Below are 23,508 nucleotides of genomic sequence, written 5' to 3'. Positions count from 1 at the left end.
CTGCCTCAGATCCAAAAAAAAGTAAAGAATGTAGGCTACACACTGAAAACATTAAATACTTTCATCATATATTTTCCTTAGTTATTTTCAAAAGGGAAATACTGACCTGGATGTTTGCAGAGCAGAGGTCACCTTTTCAATCCCAGTTGGAGAGATGGGCTTTTGTTGGTCTTTTATTATTATTATTATTATTATTATTTTGTGCTGTATTATTGGTTACTGTGTTATTTCTGTTTCAAAAGGCAGCAATAAATAACACTTTGATATCTAAAGAGTGTCCATGTGATTGTATACATTATAAATGCATAACAATCTTCCAACAAAATCTATAATCGTTGCATCCCTACCCAGCAGATGTCTTTTTTTTCTTCACACAATAGGTCATTAGTGCCCCATTGTTTTATGCTATTCAATAAAAGCTTGTATTACAAAATACTGTTTTTGCACTACCTCAGGTGTCTCAAAGTGCATTAGTCTGTCAATCGCTGTATTGATTAATCACGTATGTTTAGATTTCGACACATGAAGCAAAATTCAGATGATTATATCACCACTATCAGAGCCAATCATCATTGGTCTCCAGGTAATGAGCGCTATGTTCTGTCACACAGACAGTCAGTACAGTCCGGACCTCTTGGGGACGTTCAGTGTATGACGGGCGTCATAATGAACATTCACTCTTTAATCTTTCAGTCGTGTCATTGTAACTCAGAGCACTTTTCCATGCCAATTTCTCTCTTAGCACAACATTAGCTGTGGAGCTACAGGAACAAACTCGATATTTCTTGTATCCCACTCTTCAATTGGCTTTCTGAACACCTATTCCCATGGAGACCAGGCTTTGACACCAGTGTCATTGTTGACGTATCTCTGAATTTGCTTCTGACACCTGCTGCTTCACAATGAACAACTAGACTTCATTACCTGAGAGAACAAAATACACATATTACACAACCTGTGCAAAGTATAAAAGCTCTATTTCAAGATTACCAGTTTTTCTTTTCTTGAAAGACTCATGGTGACAAATCATTGTGCCAGTGTGTCCGCACAGGAAGTAGAGGACTGGCACATAGGGTTTGATAAATGCTCCAATGTGGTTAGCTCCTCTTAAGTGAGGTCACATCCCAATGTGGGGCTTTATTTTTATGCCACAATGATGTTTATGGAGCCTTTTCAGAAGTTAAGGTCAAAGTATGTCAGAGAGTCCTATTTTAATAAATTTACATTTATGCATTTAGTAGACGCTGTTATCAAAAGCTACTCACAGTGCATTCAGGCTATACATTTTTTTTTTACCAGTATATGTGTTCCCTGGGAATTGAACCCACAACCTTTTGCACTGCTAACACAATGCGCTACCACTGAACCACAGGAACATAAATTAATTCTTAGATGAAGATTGAAAAGGATCACATAGACGGTGACAAAGCAACCGTTTTCCACAAGAGTTGCTGATTTAAGCAAATAACCACATGGCAAATCATTTTATTCACAGTAACTTACAGCTTGTTTACTCGATACAATCCCTGTGGAACATCCTGGAATTTAGAGCATAACTGGTGACAGATCATGGCTTGTTCTTTGTGGGACTCAAACCTACAGTACGACTGCTTTCTGGTTCTAAGATTTAACAACATTGCCACACCACTTCCTATGATCGCAGCAATGGCCACAATGACTGTTGACCACATGACTAAGTTGAGAAGAGTTTAGCAGGAATGTCTACTATCTATTGCCACTACTTGGCAATCAAGATTGCTATGTGTCTGTGTATTGAGCTTAACCCAGTGCTAACCCCGACTGAATCTTTCTTCCATTTTCTTCAGGTTCCTCTCAGACCTACCAGTCTTTTACGCCCAACTTCCCACAGTACTCCCACCCTGATGTCCTGCCACATCTCCTGCCAAATCAAATGCCCCATCAGCTCCCCAAACCACCTTACGCTCACAACACCCACTACGCCTACCCCTACCAAATTGATCACGCCTCCCTCAAGAGTCCCCTCAACCCAAGTCCGCTTACTCGAGTCCCCAGCAACCCAAACTTCTTCTCCTCATCTTCGTCCTCTTCTGTTGTTTCACCGGTTCAGCAGTCCGTCGAGATGCCAACTCAAGCTGAAACCAACAATCTGCCTCTTTCAGTTGGCCCTCCACCTGGTCCGCAAGCTGCAGGCATGTGGCCACCACCTTCCCAGCAGCCCCTTATTTCACTGGCCAGTGTTCTTTCTATGGCTATGAACTTTGCACAGTCCTTTATACCCCCTGGATCCATCCCTCAAGGTTTCCATCCCCAAATGACCCCTCAACCAGGGTATGGCCCTATGTATCCAGCTCAGCATGCGAGTATGAACAACCCTGAGGCTCCATACTACCAGGTGGCACAGAGCGGCCAGTATATGGATATGTATCAATATCCTGATGCTCATACACAGGTTCCGGCACCAGTTCCCGAACCTCTCGAAGGGGGCCAAACAGCATCTCCACCAGGAGTTCCTCTTAGGGAGCCAAGAACAGGCATGACCCCTGAGATTAAACAGCCAATAAACCCAAACCTAACAAACCAAAGCTCTTCTCCAGGGTCTAGAAGTAGCCCACTGGCAGAGAGCCAGTCTAACCCCATTGGGCCGCTCAGAGAGCGGGCAGACAGTTCAGCATCAAGCTCCCGCACCCCATCCAGCACAAGCTCACCAGCGTCCTCGACATCCCCAAGCCCACAAAACACTGTAAGTGTTTGAAATTGCACACACTAAACAAGTTTGAACCTAAAGGGGAAGTTCTGGGGAAATTCTTATTTACACTCATATCAAACATAGCAAACCCGTATGAGTTTTTTTCTTCTTCCATGAAACTCAACAGGAGAAATATTATCCTGCTAACGGATAGTCAAACTTAGCATCTTGTGTTCAGTTACAAGACTTATTATGAGGTGCATTACAGTTGGAATATAGCAGTATGTTTGGGTTGTTTTTTGAATACTTTATTTAGTTTCTCCATTTGTGTTCCACTCAAGAAAGTAAGTCTTTCAAGGAATGACATTAGTGATTAAACAATGACAAAAATTAAATTGTTCTTTTGTGTGTGTGTGTGTGACTTTAAAGACTTCTATAGCCAAATCTGTTCTTTTAATCTAAATGTGTACCTTTCAAACAAAGACATGTATCAACCACAAAAAAAGTATTTTAGGTGTTTCTGTCAACATAAATATGAGGGTATACTATTAAGTGAAGCATTGCTCTCAGACGTCTTTGTGAGCGTACTTAGACAAACCTGTTCTGAACATGTACGGTATTGTGGGTGTTGTCTGTTATTACATGTCTCAAAGCATCTGTAGAAAGACGTCTGGGGTTGACACTTTTATTAATGTTTTTAAGGTGTCCTCACCTGTCCCAAGGTCCTCCCCTACTCTATCCATCTATCTGGCAGTGTCTGAAACGAATACCATTGCAGGCAAATCTAGACTCTCACCTATATCTGAAGGTGAGTTGCACTCTTTCCATCTGTCACACATGTACACACACACACACACACACACACCCATAAATAGTACACACCCTATATTCCTTGCACACAAAGACACAAAGAACATTGAAGGTCACACAACCAGGCAAGAATAAATATATTTGCATGCACATACACGTCCATTATTACGCATGCACACAAATAAACACACTTTTGTGTGCTTCCAAGCTTTCTATTTGTCAAAGAAACCTGAAAAAAATAAATGTACAGTATCACAGCTTTTCAACATGAATAAAAATGCTACTTGAGTACCAAATCAATACATTACAATGATTTCTGAAGGATCATGTGACTTTTAAGACTGGAGTAATGATTGCTGAAAATTCAGCTTTGCATCACAATAATTAATCACATATTAAAATAAATTAAAATTTTAAACAGTTATTTAAAGATGTAGTAATATTCCACAATATTACAGTTTTTATTGTATTTTGGGTCAATTAGATGCAGCCTTGATAAGCATAAGACTTAGAGTATATCTGACAAATAATCCATATCTTTGAACGATAGTGTACTTTGAAAATACCATTTTCTATGTTGTGTCCAACCCAAACACAATTCCTACATTGGAAATACACAGCTGCCATCTATTGACTGCAGAAGCTCATTGCATACTAAAGCACATTCTTTTGATAAGATTGTTTTTTCCTTTCTATTTTTTACCACTTTACTACTCACATTTTGTTTAGAAATTGTAAAAATGTATTGTTTTGCTGTTTTACCATGTTCAAAAAATAACATAAAAAATCCTCTGCCACTTTGTGCACAGAGAAAAAGTCTATTGTCACAGTGGGACGGTTCCAAGTCAGTCCAAGCAAGGAGATCCCCATTCCATCTCCCAGGCTGACGCCAACCCCCACCCCTACAGCTACGGCCGAATCCTTACCGACCCAAACACGCCCTACAACAGTTCCCCAAGCCACGCCCCCCACACACAACAGCCAATCAGACAGCAGCACAGACATACAGGCGGAATCAGAAAGCAGTAACAGCTCCCTGAATGAATCCCCACCACTTATCCAACCACCTAGTGAGGCTTTGTGCAGCTCAGTCAGTGCCCCCTTGTGGACTGGAGGACCTAAAACACCGGAGAGAAAAGTTGTAGAACCAGACGAGGGACGGGGAGGTGAAGAAGGGGAGGAGGAGACAGAAAGGAGGCGGAGGAGGATAAGCGTGAGCTTGCTAGAAAGTTCAGTCGGGAGTCCTCAGATCAATCTCAATCAGCCTTGGATGAGCTACACACGCAGCGCGTCGTTCGCTAGCAGCGACGAGACAGAGAGTGAAGACGAGGAAATGTATGAGGAGCTACAGGAACTCAGAGAGAGGTGAGCCTGTACTGTGTCTTGTGGGCTGCTTGAGGTACTCCTGCAAATCCCTGTATGTTTTATGAAGTGCTTCATCATACTCTAGCATCATTTTGTTACTCTTATAGTTACTCACTCAAACCATCAGTGTCTCATTATAGATTTAATCCCAAATGTTTTTTGGGATCTAACATGTCTGAACATGTTATGTGCTGTCAAAGTTTTCATGGGTGAGAGATCGGATGACTTAAGGCAAAAGTACATAAAATCAGAAAAGCACTTGCACAGATTATATTCTATGTTATATTGCTGAATGAGATCTAATAGGTTATCAGTTGCGTATTAACTAAGTGTGTTCACATTATTTTATGATTAAGTGTCACTTGAAGCGTTCAAACCACTGCCTTGTTGTTTACTGTCCTTCCCTTCTCCCTCTTTCTCAGACATGTGGCAGAGGTTCAGGCTCTCCAGGCCTCTCAAAAGCAAGAGATCGAGGAACTCTACAAACGGATGGGTAAAGTGCCCCCTCCAGGAATCGTCTCTCCAGCGGCCATGTTGTCCAGCCGCCAACGTCGTCTGTCTAAAAGTGGAGGGTACCCAAGCTCTCGCCGAAATAGCCTGCAGAGACTGGATATACTGCCCCCTACAGGTACCATAGGAGAAGTTACAAATATTTGACTGAATATTTCAACTTTGAAAGAATGAGGTGCCACTTAGGATTAAAATCAAACTTCGCTTATCAATAAACACATAAAACACATGCATATACACCGATAAATTACTCACATTTACATGTATACTATTGGATGTTCAAAATACATATATGAAATACACATGCACACTAATATGAAATCCATACCAACACATATTATGCATTTGCACTTGTGAATAACCTGCGTATACATATAACCTTGAGGCATGCATACACCTACACTCGCTTATATGTATAAACTTGATCCATGCATATACAGCTATAAACACTTGCGCATATATAGAAACTCAATGCAGGCATACACACCCATAAAACACTTGTGCATACATACAAAATAAAATTCACAAACAAATACAATTCTGATAAGAAAGATGCATGCTTTAGTTGTATATAGTGTAGCTATTTATAACAAAGTAATATAGATTTATAGTATCTGCCATTCATCGGTTATAGATTACTGCTTTAATGGCAGTTACTCAGATTTAAGTGTTAACGTAATTTCCACAAACACACTTTCAGGTATCATGCGTAAGAACTCAGTGAGCGGCAGCAGCAGCGGGTCGCAGGAAAGAGCCAGTAAAGGAGTGACCTTTTCCTCTGATTTTAACAGAATTGTGGGTAATACCTTGAATTTGCTTTCACTGATTACTACCTTTCTATACCCTCTTATCTTAACCCGTCTTGGTTTGTTCTTTCCCCTGCTAATGGAATACACAAGAGAGGAATGTGACATCCACTGATCTTTCTTTTTATCTTTCTGACAGTGATTTAATTTTCTAAGGAGCCCTTTGGCCTTCGTACTGCTCTCCTTATGGACTGAAGTGACACCATTTCTTCCTCTGATGTGTGTGAGCACATGTTTGTGTTGTCAGGAAAGGAGTGTGTGTGTGTGTGTGTGTGTTCTTCACAGACTCTGATGTGAATATGTTTAACCAGTATACCTCTGTTCAGTATTCTAAGGATGATTTACTTACCAAGTGAGCTTTCTGAAGAGACAGGACGCTTGGAAGCACAGACTTTATACATGAAACACGGAGTTAGGAAGAAACGGCCACTCGTTTGCAGCTGTAGCACCACTAGTGGTTGAATGTATTAATTGCAAATGTGTTTTCACTTATTAAGCAATCCATGTGATTGCCCTCTATTTTTGTCAGTTATAGATCAACTGGTCCGTTAATGTTTTTTTCCAATTCCCATAAATTCCCGAAAGAATCGGTACTGTAAACAACTTTATTTTCTCTTTTGCAAAAATGCAATGCAATTCAATACATTCAGTCCTTGTAAAGACTTTAAGGCCCCACTGTAGGTTTGCTTTTAAATTAACAGTATAATGTACATATTTGACAAGTTGTAAAAACGTTTATCATGGATTACAGCACACATATGTGACTTTGTTACTACAATGTTTTTGCACTCTCCATAATTGCACAACATATTTTTCGGAACTCCCATGACTCGCAGTATTGACATTGATTTTATACAGACGCCTCAAACGGATCTAAAATTAATGTAGATGTTGTGAGTATTCACATGAAAAAAAACATCAACAAAAATATTTAAATGCACAGTCTAGTCTGGTTTAGATATTATGCTAAAGTGACTGAATAAATTAATTTCTGGAGGCAACAATCTATCCAAAGAGATTGAATGGGGGACAATCACTTAAATAAATCAGCCTTCAGTTCATGTAGAGTAATGTCCATAATGCCATATTTTTCTACATTGTAAATTGTAATTATACATTTTGTTGTCATATAGTAGGTACTGCTTAAGAATTTAGTTCCTCCCGATTTTAAAAATTAGCATACGGTGTGATTTTGCTTTATTTAATGGCTTTTCAGCTCATGGCTGCCTAATGTTTTCTAGATTTGAAACTTTTCTGTCTTAATGCTTTCCACTTTGTTTATTTGTATCTTAGTTAATGGAGTGTGCAATGAAGATGTTAACTCATGTTTTATTAATTAAAAGAAGAAAATAGCAAACGACTGACACACCGCACTTTTCTTCAAGGCATTTGTCAGTAGATGCCCCAGATGATCTGTATATAAGGACACTAATGAATTGTGACGTGTGGAGTCTCAGTTTATATGCCTCGGCCTATGCAGCGATGCTACATACAGTATATATGAATATGTGAAGACATGCATAAACATATTGACAACTGAGAAACTGTGAAGTTTGAACAATTGTTGCCTTAAAGTATCTGCATTTGATTAGACAACATGTGTGTTCTACTGCATAGCGAGAGAAGATTTATATATAAACATAGATATATTTAGATAAAGAGAAAAGCTGTATTATATTAAGCGGGGGGTGGGGGGGGGGGATGTTGTACTGCCATGCAGATTGTGCCTATGGTTTTCTTTTTTTTACAATTTATTCTTGATTCCTGGATGAAACCTGATTGTGTAAATGCACAAATAAATAATGATTCACAAACAACCGAATGCTCTCTTAAACTGTGTGAACAGGCCTGAGACCACTAATGAAAATGCTTATTTTTTTGCTTTTCCCTCCAATTTAATAAAAAAATTTTTTTTAAATATTATATAAATTACGTTGTTAGTATAACAGTATCATTTAAAAAGTAGATTTACAGTGTCTTTGCAGGAATACCTCACTTTTGCCACAAATGTACTTGATTGGTGATCTAGAACAGTGCAGATTCTTAAAGGAACCGTTCACCAGAAAATTGATATTTTCTAAAACATTTGTTCACTTTCCAGCCATCCAAGATATACAGTACATGAGTTTGTTTCTTCATCAAAAAATGAAAAATTTAGTCTTACGTCACTTGCTCAGCAATGGATATTTTGCAGTGAATGGGTGCCGTCAGAATGAGAGCCCAAACAGCTGATAAAATATTGTGAGGCAAAAAGCAGTGTAAGAAACAAATCCATCACTAAGAAGTGTTTAAACTGCTGCCAGTCCCTTATCTATAATAATGTTTCCTTCAGGAAAAAGTCCACCCCCTGTTGTCCACTCACAACAATATCCACATATATGTTTAGAACTTTTCTACAATTTTAGCTTGTAAACTTGCCTGATCTGTTCATATTTCTCTCCTGATTCAGACAAGATGAGTTTTTCACTGAAGAAAGCAATATTATGGCTAAAGAACATTTTGACACATGAACATTTTTTATTTAGAAGACAGAGGTTTTCACTTCTGAAGATGTTAATTTATGGATGGGAGTCATGTTTGTGATGTTTTGATCAGCTGTTTGGTCTCCTGGCACCCATTCACTGCAGAGGGTCCATTGGTATGCAAATAATGTAATGCTTATTTCTCCACATCTGTTCTGACGAAGGAACAAACTCATCTACATCTTGGATGGCCAGAAGATGTGTCTGGTGAATTATTCATTTAAATATCATTACTTTATATCTCATACTGTAACATCTCAAATGCAAATGCAAAAAACAAAAAAAACAAAAACTATGTTTAAAAGGGAACTATTTATTTGCATTCAGCTGCATACCCCCCTTTTTTTATTCAGTCCATACAAGAATGTTCTGCTTGGCGTTGAGCAGCGGTTATTTATAACACTTGCATGCATTCCCCAGACTCAGGACTCAGACTCGTCCAAAAACATCATCTGTACTGACCCTTCTCCTACTGTAGGATGAGGAGAGAATTTTTACTAGCTATTGTTCTTAAACTAGGCTGATTCAGATCATCGCATTGTGTAGCTTGTACGTATTTCTACTGCAAGAGAGCCAACGAGCAATAAAACCAGCTCCATCCAAAGACAACATCGGGGACTCGTTCGCCTGTAGTTTGTTCCCTCTTTGTTTAATGATCCAGTTTGACAGTAGTGTGGTGGGATGTTGGCCATAAAATCATGTAATAGCTTGAATATGTCCTTGTTTGGAAATGTGCCTTCTTGCTGCTCTGTTTATGGTTTCAAACAGTCGTATTGGCCAAAACACAGCCATAAAGAAGAAAAATGAATAGAATTTCTATGTATTCAGCAGAAGGGAATGACTGGGGTTAATGAACTCATGCCTTAGTGCATTGTTGCATCAGTATAGAAATATGGGTTGTAAAAAAACATCTGTGAAGAACAAAGCTATACAAATTGAGCATTGGTTTCACTTCACGGCCACTAGAGGTCAGTAAAGATTCTCTTTCCATCTGTAGGTTGCTCATAGGGTGAGGCACAGGGGCGTAGCAGCCGGTGAAAAAAAGGTTGGAGTCTATAGGACCCAGAGGCTGAGAGGGGCCCTCCACTAAATGTGACTTTGAGGTTCCATAGTAAATTCTAGCGACTCCATTGGGCAGAGATATCAGTCACTGCATTTCAAATGGAATACTAAATAAATAGTAGCTACTGTATGTGAGATTAGAATTAGCGTGGTACGTTGACAATTGGATGACAAAGGTGCTCAGATGGAGTCCGTCTTTGCTTTTATTGCTTTAATTTTTGGACTAATTTTACCCACAAGAGTTTGTGGAAGTACAGTTTACTCTGTATTGTTTTCACTTATATGAACTTAGTGTCAAATGAACTATGAACTTTCTAGCTGTTCGAAGGTGGCGAGGAATGCAAGGTTGAAGTTTTAAAATACCTGCCGAGTGGCATTAAATAGCTTGAAAGATCATTTTGAATAAAACTCCGACTGGGTTCGTCTGAAAGAAGAAAGTCATATACACATAGGATGCCTCTGGGGTGAGTAAAACACAGGCTAATTTTCATTTTCGGGTGAACTAACCCTTTAAACATTAAAAAGGTTTTTCTTCCATCTGCTCTATTCCACATTTGTCACTAATTTCAAATTAATCAAGTCGGTTAGAGGCAAAACGGCACCATTTGTCTGCACAATGACTCTGCCAGCTATGACACTGTCTGTGAATACTGTGGGTTAATCCAGAATCTGTGTGTTTCACAGCGTTCTCCTCCATAACATCTCCAATCTGACAATCTGCCACCCTTAAAAGACACATGTGGCCCCATTCTCCCCTTCATTGACTCCATGTGGTCACCATGGTAACCCAGCAGTGGCATTTTCTAGCGCTGCCACGGGGGGAATTCCTTCTTTTTGGCCCAGAATCTCTTCAGGGGGGCTCGCCTCTGATTTGGTCCTTAGCAACCAGTCGTTAAGCCGCCTTGTTGCCATGCGAGGTGTACCACGCAAGAGCCTTTCCTAATCGCCTCCGCAGACACTTGCAGATATCCATAGCTTTTACATGGAATTCACAGAGAGTGCTGTGTTAAAGGCCAGTATGATACATATATAGTATACACTATACACATTATGTGCGTTTGCTTATATAGTGAGTGTAGTAATAGCAGTATATTTGCAGGTATGTGCATATACACGGTATCTATGTATTACATAAATTAGTGAGTATATGTGCGTGTTTTGTGAGTTTGTATATATAAAATATGGATTTGCATATATATGTTAGAAAAAGAAGTTGTCAATGAAAAAAAATGATTGGCCAACATTTAATAAGGAAATACAAGTTTTATTCAGTGCATTACTTGCCATTTCTTTGTTATTTATTGTGAAATTTACAAGCAATTTAAAAAACAGTGCTTCTTACGTCATCACTTAACAACCGAATATGTTATACTAGACTAGTCAAAACTATACTTTATACACTTTATGTGCTATATACTATACTAATCTCTCTCTACATATACTATACTATACTTTATCATTTGATATGATACTATACAGTATATATATATATAATATATATACTATACTACATACTATACTACTCTCTCTTTTTATATACTATACTATACTACACTACGCTCTCTATGCTATACTAGACAATACGATACTTTATATACTGTATACTATACTAATCTCTCTACATATATTACACATTATGATATGATATAATACTATACAGTATATAGTATACTACATACTATACTACTCTTTCTTTCCATATACTATACTATACTACAGTACACTGTACTGTACTATACTATACTATACTTTACTATACTACAGTACACTGTACTGTACTACACTACAGTACACTGTACTGTAATATACTATACTATACTATACTACAGTACACTGTTCTGTACTGTACAATACTACAGTACACTGTACTGTACTATACTATACTGTACTATACTATACTACAGTGCACTGTACTGTACTGTACTATACTATACTTTACTATACTACAGTACACTGTATTTTCAATCACGCCCCAATATCTGACAATATGAAAAAAAAAGATACAGTGCACATCTCTCTCTTAAAGGAAACAAAGAATTGCTAGCTGCTAGGATGCAATAACGCTCAGTAATAGCTATATCCTGCACTGTATTGATCTCTCGTGCTCACTGTCGGGAGTCATGGCCGCTGTAAGCAATGTGGCAGATCCAGAAAAAGTGATTAAGGAGGAGTCAATGGCATAGTGCAATCGCAGCATACTGCTGCAAGGCCATCGGGAGCAGCACTGCCTGGAGCGGCCGGTAAGCCTCCTATCTCTGGCACCCACAAAGAACAGCTAGTGACATTTCTCAGCTTCCCCATCCTCCCCTTCGTTCCCCCTGTCTTTCGTGTCCCATGCCCCCCTCATCATGCCACCTTCACTAATTACCAGGAGGGCCAGAGGAATCCTGGAAAACAAGTCAGATGTAAGGACGCACTAGAAGATGAAAGATGTTTGTTGTCTTGCATTATGGATAGTTAGTGAATGTTTTGGCATGGAAGAAAAACATAAGTCCCAAATCACATTTACTAAATCTAAATTCAAAGCAGCCTAATTACATTTGTAATCCAAAAGCTCTTAACTTGAGTAATCCCATGAGACTGAGCCAGCTTTTGTTTTGGCCCCAAAAAGTGGAACCAGTTCCCCCTATTTTCCTTGTAGGTTTAGACACTATGGTTTAAAACTGTCACTGGGGCGGTACCCTAAAAGTGTACATATTACAGTAGTAACTTTCAAAACTAACATTTTTAACTCATAGATTTCACCATATTTCCCCTCTTTAAAAAAAAGGAAAGAAATTTATTACATCTATTAAAGATTTTCTGAAATGTTTTTCTTTAAATATGCAAATGATCCATTATATACCCAATGCACTAAATTCCAAAACAGAAATCTGAACACTGGATAAAGCCAGATTTAAATTTCCTGTTTCTTGTTGTTGACATATTAGAGTTAAAGGTTTTTACAGAAGGGATTTTTTCCTTCTCTTCTGAACAGTCCATAAATTAGACAACACTTTATTTCACCATATTTTTAGGAAAAACTAAATGTTATATAAATCAGGCATGAAACTATTACAAATTTGTAAAAAGCATTTTCAGCGTGTTTGTAGGTGCCGCTAAAAAAATACTTAAAAACATAGAAATAGATACAAATAAAATACAATTAACACTTAAATTTGTATTTTGTATGTTTTCTTTCCACTATTTTTAAATGTTATGAAAGCAAAGTAGCCAAAATCTCAAAACCGACCAGTGCATAAAAACAATGATTTTGCCTGTAGTGTCTTGCCATAAAACAGTTTGTCCTAAAAGCACACTCTGGGTCAGATTAATAGATAGACACCCAGTGAGATTATACTCAAGGGTGGAGGAGGTAGCATGCAACATGCAGCCTTGCGTAAAGGAAATTCAATTTAGATTATTGTGCCGGTCTGCTTTTGCCACCCGTGGGACTAAGGCGCTCGAAAATCACAGACCTTTGCGAGTTTAATAAGGAGCTTTGGTCGACTGCAACGTATAATCTCAATGTTGATGAAAAGCACAAATGTGGCGACGCCCTGCATTTGTTTGTTCGTTTAATTGTACGAAGCAGCTCACCGCAGGCCTGGGCAGCTCTGTTGTGGAGCCTGAACATGGGAGATCTCGTTTTGATGCAGCCTTGAGGATTTATTGATAAGCGATTGCTTGTGAAGGCTTGTGAAGAGCTGTCTCATTCGTCAAACGTGCTTCCAGCAGAGCCAGCCTTTTGATTGGAGCTCAGTGATCTCATAAAGCCTGATTTCTATAAATGGGAAATGGTTCGTCGGTTACCTAATATCTACCTCTGCAGACGCTGATGGAACAGTTGTCTTCAAGACGTTGGCAGATAGTTTTGGCTGCGCGGATGGGGCCTCCTGGGAGTTTTGAGTTTCATTTGCAAAATCTGGACAGTCTAATCACAGAGGTAATGCAGTGTGAAGCAGAGGCGGGTTTCGCTTTCTCTGAATCTGCCATAAAAGCAATTCAGCAGCATTTACAGAATGCGTCCGTGTAGAGAAATGAAAGCAGTGTTCTTGTCACACATTGTCCTCTAATATCTGGAGATGCCTTTATAGCAACAAGAGGATTCTTCCAGCAGATCATAAACATACACAGATTCAGTTTTCACCACTTGCCCTTTGATTCATAATCTATTGGAAAAAACGGCGTCCTTCTTCAAGGAGAGGCTGACTATGAAACTTGAAACTCACTATGAGACTCAATTTGAATGGAGTACAAATCATCTCTATCAGCACATTTTGCATTACATTTACATTGTACTTACAATTATAGTTTGCTTTAATAGCTATAACAACCACAAACACTTAAGGAGACATGTAACATTTCCTTATTATATCCAATAAAACGTTTGAAACTGTGGCACTTAAACTATTAACCGAACAAGCCTCTAAAAGACATCTGTCTTAATCCAGGAGTTTAATGCTCTTTTTATGTCCAGATGGCTTGGCTTTTAAGCTACTATTTTAAATTAAACTGTAATTTATTGGTGCTTGTGAAGACAACCATCACTGTTTTTGTTGCTCACACTTACAGTTAAGGATCTGAACCAGCTTAAATTCTACGTTTTTCAGCTTTGGGATAATTCGCATCGTTTATGCGAAGGCATGATATCGTTATTGTTTATCCATGTCACGTCTGAGGAAGCCAGAATGAGGAAATCTGATCAGAAACATTTTGTTTTCTGCATTAAATTTGCTTCCATTTAGTAGCCATTCCAGTGTGTGTAACGTCTCAGAGATTCTGCCAGCAAACCCATCCAGTTGACATATCAATCAGAGCAGTTAGACTTTTACTCAATTAAGTGTTGGCACTAAGCAACTGGAAATCTAATCTATTTCGCATTAGGCTGTTTCTTTGTTAATGCTTTGTCCAGTGCATCCGACAGGCCTCGCCTCACCGTGCCAAAGCCATCTAAGATGTGTATTCTTCAAAGCGGCGCTGCTCTAATTTTCCATCTTTAATCTGAATCACATCAGTGAGAATCAGATTCTGATTCTGACAGGTCTTAAAGAATGTGCTATGCTCTTTGTGGGTTATTTTATGATTTAGAGCATTGCATATCGTCTACATATAAACGAATGATGAAATACATATGAATTTTCACTTTTGTGAGTCACAGTGATGTCTGAAGGAAAACAGTGTTCCAGGAACTGTAGAAGCTTGGCTTGTTCATGTGGGTTTGTTGGGATACAGAATTTCTTAAAAAGGCATAAAGTGCAAATGAATAAAATCCATATATGGCCTTATGCCTTCAGAGATGGCTTTTTACTTAGAGAAAAAAAAAGTGAATTCTTTCTTTAGCTTTTTATCCTTTGATCAAGATAATTACCAGAAAACAGATCCCAAATAAAGCACATTTTATGCATTAGCCTGTTCTCGTTTTATTCAGTCTGAACATGTTTTTACAACTTATAAGATTTTACACAAAGGTTTTTTGATTCAACTATACAGCACTTTGGGAAAAGGACCATTAAAAGGAGCAATCAACAAATTCTTCAGTAATGCCAAGGATTTCAATTTACAACTCTCAGCCATTAGATATTCAGAAAATGTTGTAAGTTATAGGTTATAGTCTATAATCCATTAATACCCTTTTCATGCTTGAATGTAAAGTGTCAGATAGGAAGTGGAAAACATGTGTAATGTTGTATAGTTTGGTGTTAGCATCAGAAGGGCCTTGATGCCCATAGGCAAGTTTGAGCAACAGAACATCAGATAAGATCACTGACTAAACATGTCCTCCTTCTCCTCCTCCTCCATCCAAAAAAATAAAATAAATAAATAAATAAATTATATATATATATATATTTATTTGGCACATTTGATGCAGACCCCGCCCCCACCCTAAATATGTCAGTTTATTTTTCTTAAACAGAACTGCGGAAAAAATCTACTTTTAGATGAATAATTCAGTTAAATATTTGAAGAACGTAAAAAAAAAAAAAAAAAAAAAAAAACAGTTTAAGACAAATGCACAAATATCTTAATTTTATTGTTTAAGATAAGCCAGATTTAGATCTACATTTCTTATTATTTATATATTTTAGAAACTTACTAAAGAAAAAAACATTTTAAACATTGAAACACGGTCAGCATTTATCTATAATTAATTATTCTGCATAATTAGAGATTTAACCCAAAGCGCAGCGTGTGGAGAACGCAGGGCAGACGTGTTCCCCGCCCCCTCATTAATAATGCACAATAACCCCGCCCCCAAGCGCAGAAGCTGTAGCAGAGCACCCGTATGCACACGGCGTCTTCATATGATAGCAGAACCGCGTCGCTACAGTTGATACATACGCTGGTCCTTCCGTCTGCAGCCGCACTCTTGATTTATGGTGATCTTCTGACAAATCCACAAACCCTGACCGGTACGCACGAAAACCAGGAGTTACTGTATAATAGGAAAGGAAAACGGAAGGACGAAGCGTTTAAACTTGGCGAAGGTGTTCTTCATCTCCAGCGCTTCCCATTACACGGACACCGGCGCAGAAGAGCCGCAGATCCTCATCCAAACTGCATATCAGCATAACGGGTAAGTCCAGTCTCCAGACGACTACATAATTTAACATCCAGCGTGTTGACGTGAAATGGGCGACGGCTACGCTTCGTTTCCGAGCGGCGTTCATCGTATTTAATGAATCAATGAACCATCTTATTTATTTACAACGTTATGAGTAACGGCGGAGTGCTGGGGAGCCAGACTTTCAGCTCCAGTGTCTCTCCTTTGAAATGCTTGCATGCACCTCCCATAGTCGGAGATACAGTTGGATCTTATTTGGCAACAATGTTGCAGTGTATGGCACTGACATATGGCAGATTGGGTGCGCGTATCGTTTAAGTAATAAATTAATTATATAATTGATTGAATTATGCATTCACATATATGTAACGCTGTGCATGCATATCTGTAATAAAATATATGAACTATAATATAACCACATACATACACGCACACACACACACATGTGTGTGTGTGTGTGTATATATATATATATATATATATATATATATATATAAATTAATAATTATTACAACTCATTTTAGATGTGTATGTATATGTGTGCTTTTTATTATTTTATTATTGATTGCTTCTGTTTTTGTTTTTTTTTTTTTTTTTTTTTTTTTTTTTACAAATTTACATATTAGTCCAAAGCATTTAAACAAAGTAGTGGTTCAGATGTTTAATAAGTAGTGGGGTTTAATGTTAATGTTTGTTTAAATCCACTAATATTAAGTAGGGTCCTGGTAAGCCCTGATTTGTTATTATGCAGATAATGTGTTTGTATCTCGTCGGACTGGTAGGAAACCCTCCTTATGAGCAGCCCTTCATTATTACCTGCATTTATTGCATATGCATGCAAAATCCATACGGCGAAAGGAAACAGCACTATTGCTTGAGCATCAGCATTGACTGGGGCACAATATGGGAATTCAGTTCACAACCGTGTATTGACGTTCTTGGCCTTGTCATCTTTAGATCACTCATTGGCTTTCATGCAGCTTTACTACCATCCTAATGTTAAAGGAGTCTTTGCCAGGTGTGGCGCCACACTTTTGAACTCGAGTGCCAAAGAATTTACCTAAACTTATCATTGACTCATAAGCACATCCTGATGATGGCCCATTGATTGTGGTTTTTAACGTAACATCCTTATTCCAACAAAGGCTTTTAATTTTACACCTCATGTGATTGTCGTTTATGTCTTCATAGACCGTTATCCCTTCTTCAGAGAGACTTTGCATTGATGCATAATCCAAAATGATCCATAAAAACAGGTGTGGTAAGGGTCATAACCACGTTCTTAGAAGTGATTAGCATGCTTTATATTAATTTCTACGTGATTGGCTGTCCATTATAGCAGCTGTGATGAAGTGCTTAGGGATTTCCATGTGCCTTCTGGGTTTTGGGGGCTTGAGACTTTTACACAGAAAATAATTTCAGCTGTGTCTCAACACCGGCAAAACATGAGAAATATCTTCCCTGGTCTGGGGGCATCAGCTGAGAAAATCACCCAATCGTAATTAAAAGCCACAAATTGATTCACCGGCTGGCCAGTATAGTGTGTGTGTGTGTGTGTGTGTGAATAGGCCCAGAGGTCCTTAACTAAACACCAGTGAAGTAGGAGAACTTTGGCTCTTGTTTTGGAGAGAAGAGGTATTTGACAGGTATATTTTCTCATATGCTGCATTTCAACGGCAAGACAAGTGAAATTCAATTCACAACTGAAGGAAGCATGAAGGGCCGGGAGGAACTGATAGTTTTGACACCGTTTAAATTGGTTTTCCCAAAGTTAATTTCCGAGCGTGTTGTTTTGACCTCAGACGACAAATAGCATTGCCACATTTCAGATCAAATCTTGGGGATTCGTCTTTCGTAACTTCCTTTCACGTAACTGAAGAAGAATTCTCTGAAGCTCTTGAAACCTAGCAGCCATTCTAGAATTTGTGCTGCGCTTTTTACTGCAGTATTGTTTATGTTGAAAGTACCGTACGGTGGTCTATGGGGAAAATTTGGCGTAATCTCATTCTCATAATTTAAAATGAGCGTCCTGCATCATCTGCTGGTTATTCGAGTATCAGACAGGAGGGTCCGTCACCAAGGCAACAAGTCACCACAAAGCCCAGGATGCCAGGTGTTGCTCTTTAACTTTTGTCCCTTTGAAGCTTCTGTACCCCTATAGGGACCTTTTATGGGGTCTGTTTTCAGCTTTTTTGCTGCACTTGGCCAGGCATATATTGTTTCTGTGCTTGACATGTGAGCGTAGCCAGGATGCTCGTTGGGTGCGGGTTTGAAAATACCCCCCAATGAGCTTTTATTGTATATTTGTGAGGACTTATGAAATCCAAATACATTTTTCTATTTTCAAGTTTTGTGGATTCCTTTTAAATAGTTTAATACGTATTAATAATCGAAAAGGATGTCAAATCAGTTAAATTCATAGAACTTTAACAATTTAATATTTTACTTTTTTTTTGTTACATTACTATTGTGCTATGAAACGTTATGTTTTTTCAGAAATTCGGAATTGTTTTAATACAAAATACTTTGATCTAAAATTACAATATTATCAAAAACAATGGTGATCAGATGAATGCATAAAACATTAACGGCTTAATGACTAATCTTCTGAAATATCAAATGAAATTAACAAGTTATTTTAATTTAGAAAAAAAAACTTGCGCAACAGCAGTTTACTTTTCAAATAAAAAACAGATAAAACATATTTTTCCTTAAAAACAACATTGTTTTTACTCTGAGCCACACATTATACTATACAATATTAATATATTGTTATTATAATTTATTTTGCTGGGTTGTAGTGAAGACCTTTGAGTGTATCTGATTATACTTAATAAAATAAAATATAGTGACACGCAGAACATGCAGGCTTTTTGTGGTTTAATGTTCGTAGTCTGTGGTCCATATTAAAATTTGATTAAGTGTACAGCCCTGCTTTTGATTTATTCATCAAAATTTAGACAAATCTTTTATGACTGGAATTTGCAATTCCATGTTCATTTTACATATTTTAGAAATCAAAAGGCCTTATATTTGTGTGTATGTGGGCTAATAAATAATGGGCCTCATTTAAAAAAAAGTGCATATGCTCAGATTTGATTTTAGAGAGTGTGTATGCTTAAGTCCACATGAACGCACATATATGTAAAAACGGGCTTTGATGTGGAAAAGTGTTTAGCATCAAGTCAGGATCTGTGCAGAGGTACACACTTTTTCTTGTTCGAGAACTGCAGGTTTTTGAAAATGTAAGCTGTTCTTGCAGCTCGCTGTTCTCAATTAAAGGATTTGGACGATGACTGGTGATCTATTATATGTTAATGACATTAATTAGGAGTTGTTTACATGGCATAGAGCTGAAACCATTCTTTTGTTAGTTAAAATTCATTTGCGATTTCATAGATTTGAAAGAGTCGTGTACGTGCGTATTATGTACGTACGTTCATTTTATGAATCACCCATACACATATTTAAGAGATGATCATAAGATCAATTTTACAAATGGTTTCTGTGCGAAATTTTATAAATGAGGCCCAATAATAAGTCTGTTGAGTTCATCAAAAAGGCGGCGTCTGCAAATGTAAGTCAGGTTCTATTAAACCGAAGGCCTGTGGTGAATAGATGGAGTTGGGTCCCTCAGTTTTTGCTCTCTAGACCAGGGTCACCTTAATTATGCGAGAAGCAGCAGATGTAGGGCAGCTTAGTGTTGTGTGCAGCTGTAGAAACCCACAGTGATTTAAACACATTGAAATGTCTTGCCTCATCTACTGCCGTGTTAATTTTTGCTTTCAAGTATCATGTTCTTCCTTATATGTCTCTTACTCCACTCACTCAGCCAGGCATCAGGCTATTTTTACAATTCCCTACTTTGGTTTTGGGGGTTTAATCATCAAAATGATTTTCTGATGCCTGAAAGATTCAGTCATCACCCTTATCAGGATCCTCAATGATGTCTATCTTAGCCAGCCAGAAACAATGCTGAAAATAGAATGGTTTGATACCAGACACGTCTTTTACAGTAGACTGTGTTTCCTTTGCTCTGTTGTTTGGAAAAGCTAGACTGGCTCCCAAACCCAGGTATTTATGTTGGTTCCTTGTGATTTAGATGGTACTTCTGCTCTGCCTTTCATCAACATCACATTGGGGTTTTGGGAGCAGATCCTGCAGTGCAGGTGGGTCCCGTCTTATCACCACCCTGATCCTGAAGAATCCTGAACTCCCGGGGCACCTGAGGTCTGTCTACAGACTCTTATTTTCTCATTTCTCTCATGCATTCCTGGGGGTATGATTTAATAAACCTATTTGTCAGTTGCACTCCGCTCTCTCTGATATCAGCGATGAAGCTGCAAAGGGACTGAGGAAGTCTGGCTCGTCAACCGTCAGGGCCAGCCTGCAGATTCTGTGTTTGTTTTGGCTCACTGCCGTGCCATTGTCTTCTGTCAGTTTCTCCCAGCGTTCAGGCCAACGTTGGTTCGTTTGTTCCATAGAGACCAGGCAAACAGTTTTCATTAAGAAAACATCTAGATTATTTTGTTCCTAGATCATCCCCAGGACACTTCCTGAGACGGTGTGTTTATGTTAGTCAGGGATATATAAAAACTCTCATGATGACGTTTGTGTCACAGTAGTGCGTGATAAAGCTTTGTTTTTTGGTTTGGCTGTTGTTTAGTTGTCTTGGTGTCAGATAATAAATTTTAGTTGTTTTGTGCAAAGGAAAACAGAAGCGTGCTTTCATTGCCACTATGATTCAAGGAAAATGGTCTTCGATAAACCTAATGCCTGTCTGATGATTTAATTGGATTCAGTCTCATTTGTTGTAGGCTAATTGTCATGAATGATATGACCTTTCATGGAAAAGTAATCTGAAAGATGTGGATGTGTACTATTGAGGTTTTAGTGTTGCAGTAAAAGTTGTTTTCTTTTAGAAACTTTTTTTATTCCATGCAATAAAAGTCACTGGGGTCTTTTGTCTTCCACAGATGAAAGAAAGTCACAGATTTAGAGCAAACGAATGAATTTTCATTTTTTGGAATATAGTGCACAAGTCATGTGGGCCATTTCCTATACTTTACTTCAGAGCTTGACAGCCCATTGGCACTCAATTTCAATAGATTCAAAGGAGTGCTGAGATGTATTCACATTTTGTTTGTAAAAAAGAAAGTCATACAGGTTTGGACCAACTGGAAGGCAAGTAAATCATTAATAATGGGTGAATTATTTCTTTAGATAAAAGTGCATTGTTGAACGAAGGCGACCAGGACGCTTGTTCACAAGGAAACGAGTGTGAATACGAGCACCTTCAACTGAAGCCACATCATTTGCCTGGTATATTTGCCTAACGAGTCAGGTTTGTACACCTTATAAATTCAACAAGCTGTTTGACTTTCCTTGTTTGCTCATGTACAGCATCCAGCAGTTCCCACACGTTCTCCTTGACGAATGGAGAGTGGCATTCTGTTCCCTTCTTGAGTGCACTTCACCATAAACATGCTTTAAGTCCTCTTATTGGCCTAGTGTCCGACACAACCAGTTGTCCCCTTAAATCCAGTTAATCCAGATGACGTGTTACACCACAGACACAAGTCAGTATCCTACAAGTACTGGTTAGCGTGAGCTTTGAGAAGCACCTCTTGAGTGGATCGACTGCTGACACAAGCATGTGACTTGAAAAACCCTAACTACTCATTCTAAACCTGTTGAACAGGCTTTTTATTACTTTTTATTGTCAGAGATCGTAGATTAAGATAACAATTCTTGATAAACAAGGAGACCATGGACATTTATATAGACCTTAGGATATATCTCATTTAGCATTTGTGACAGGAAAGCAGTTTTCTTTGATAACGTTGAAGACATAGCTGTGTCTTTGTAAGGTTGAGGCGTACTTTACTGACTGGAGCCCTCTGATTGGATATGATGGCTTCTTGACTCCGTTTTGTCTCCTTGACTTGCACAAACCGTCTCCTTTAGCTGTGGTGTTAAGTTGAATGCATCTCTGAAAGCTTCTAGCGTGCCATGCTAGTGGCATGAAGAAATATTAAATGTTTTAATTATTTAATATTAAATGTCACCGCTAAACTCATTTGGATATTTATTTATGTATATATTGCATAGCTTCTAGCAGATGGCCTGTGATTTTCAAATATCTGTTAGCCACACACGCGTCTTATCTCATTCTGCTGATGTTGTGCCTCTATATTTGCTGACTCGCATGATTCAGGCTGTTGGTCAAACAAAGGCCGACGTTTAAGTGATGATGAAAAAAATCTTCGCCGCTGGCCTAGGGTTCTTTTGTTCTTTGTTTTGACCGGCGCTCCACAATCAGCCATTGAAAGCTGAAGTTAAGCAAGCAGAGCAGAAAGGAGAAGTGGAGGCCTTTCAAACATGTGTGCTGTAAATCTGCGCTGCTCTGTTGTGTCAGACAGTCTGAGGCATTGTTGTGGCAGATGTGTGTCCAGGCACCTCTGACCCCTTTGCTTGAGGCCACAGTAACTGCCCTGTCCAGGAGGGCTGGAGAGAGGCTGTTAAACAACAGGCTCTCTTTTACATTTGAGAGTGTTGACATGTTTCAATTAAGATGCAGATGTTGCCACTCTTTTTGTCTTTGCTCTTCTGGCTTCCGAATTTAACATCGTTCACCTCTCTCAAACTGTGTGTGTGTGTGTGTGTGTACATGTCTGTAACTAGTAGAAATTCAGGGTGCTATTTTAAAATGCAACTCATTAATTCACGTTATTTCCATATTCATTAGGGCTAATATACCATCACCACCTGGACCAGCTGGTGACAGCCGTGAGTGAGGATGTGTGTGACACTGTGTGTGTTTGGCCGTTTTAGTCCAAGCCTTAATTCGACTCTATACCCCTCTCCTCGCCCACTCTGTGCTCTTCTCACATTTGTTTCGTCTGAATTTGCGTTCTGTAGTGCACTGGACAAAAATTGCTTCTTAATATTTAATAAAGGGTGTTTTGTAAGTACAAAAAAAGTTTGCTACCAATCTAAAATAATTGTTTCCTAAATGAATAAATTGTAATATGTAATTTATTCCTATGGTACTCCTATCTAGGAGTACTAGAAATCATTCTAATATGTTGATTTGCTTCTCAAGAAACATTTATTATTATCAGCAATATTAAAAACAGGTGTGCTGCTTAGTAGTTTTGTAAATACTGATGCAAAACTCGAAGAAAGAAAAAAATAACCCCGAAAAAAAATAAACTATAT

The 23,508-nt window shown here is 38.4% G+C and overlaps 2 protein-coding genes across 3 annotated transcripts in view; both read left to right on the top strand.

The window, feature by feature from the left end:
* wnk4b (WNK lysine deficient protein kinase 4b) overlaps nt 1-7,848 on the top strand; it is a 51,170-nt gene extending 43,322 nt beyond the window's left edge. Inside the window, exons 15-20 of the mRNA XM_052552163.1 lie at nt 1,827-2,722; nt 3,371-3,476; nt 4,288-4,843; nt 5,266-5,471; nt 6,054-6,148; nt 6,299-7,848. Coding sequence (XP_052408123.1) covers nt 1,827-2,722; nt 3,371-3,476; nt 4,288-4,843; nt 5,266-5,471; nt 6,054-6,148; nt 6,299-6,301 — 1,862 coding nt within the window. The 3' untranslated portion in view covers nt 6,302-7,848. The remainder of the gene's footprint in view (nt 1-1,826; nt 2,723-3,370; nt 3,477-4,287; nt 4,844-5,265; nt 5,472-6,053; nt 6,149-6,298) is intronic.
* An 8,140-nt stretch (nt 7,849-15,988) lies between these two features.
* Nucleotides 15,989-23,508, top strand: part of LOC127952693 (protein TANC2) — a 127,509-nt gene continuing 119,989 nt past the window's right edge. Inside the window, exon 1 of one of the 2 annotated variants that reach the window (XM_052551361.1) lies at nt 15,989-16,299. The gene's annotated coding sequence lies outside the window, so the exon portion shown is untranslated. The remainder of the gene's footprint in view (nt 16,300-23,508) is intronic. The other variant, XM_052551363.1, reaches the window with a different exon arrangement.

This window comes from Carassius gibelio, chromosome B3 (assembly GCF_023724105.1).
Source record: "Carassius gibelio isolate Cgi1373 ecotype wild population from Czech Republic chromosome B3, carGib1.2-hapl.c, whole genome shotgun sequence".
In the NCBI taxonomy this organism is placed as follows: Eukaryota; Metazoa; Chordata; class Actinopteri; order Cypriniformes; family Cyprinidae; genus Carassius; species Carassius gibelio.
This window is presented reverse-complemented; position numbering and strand designations above follow the sequence as displayed.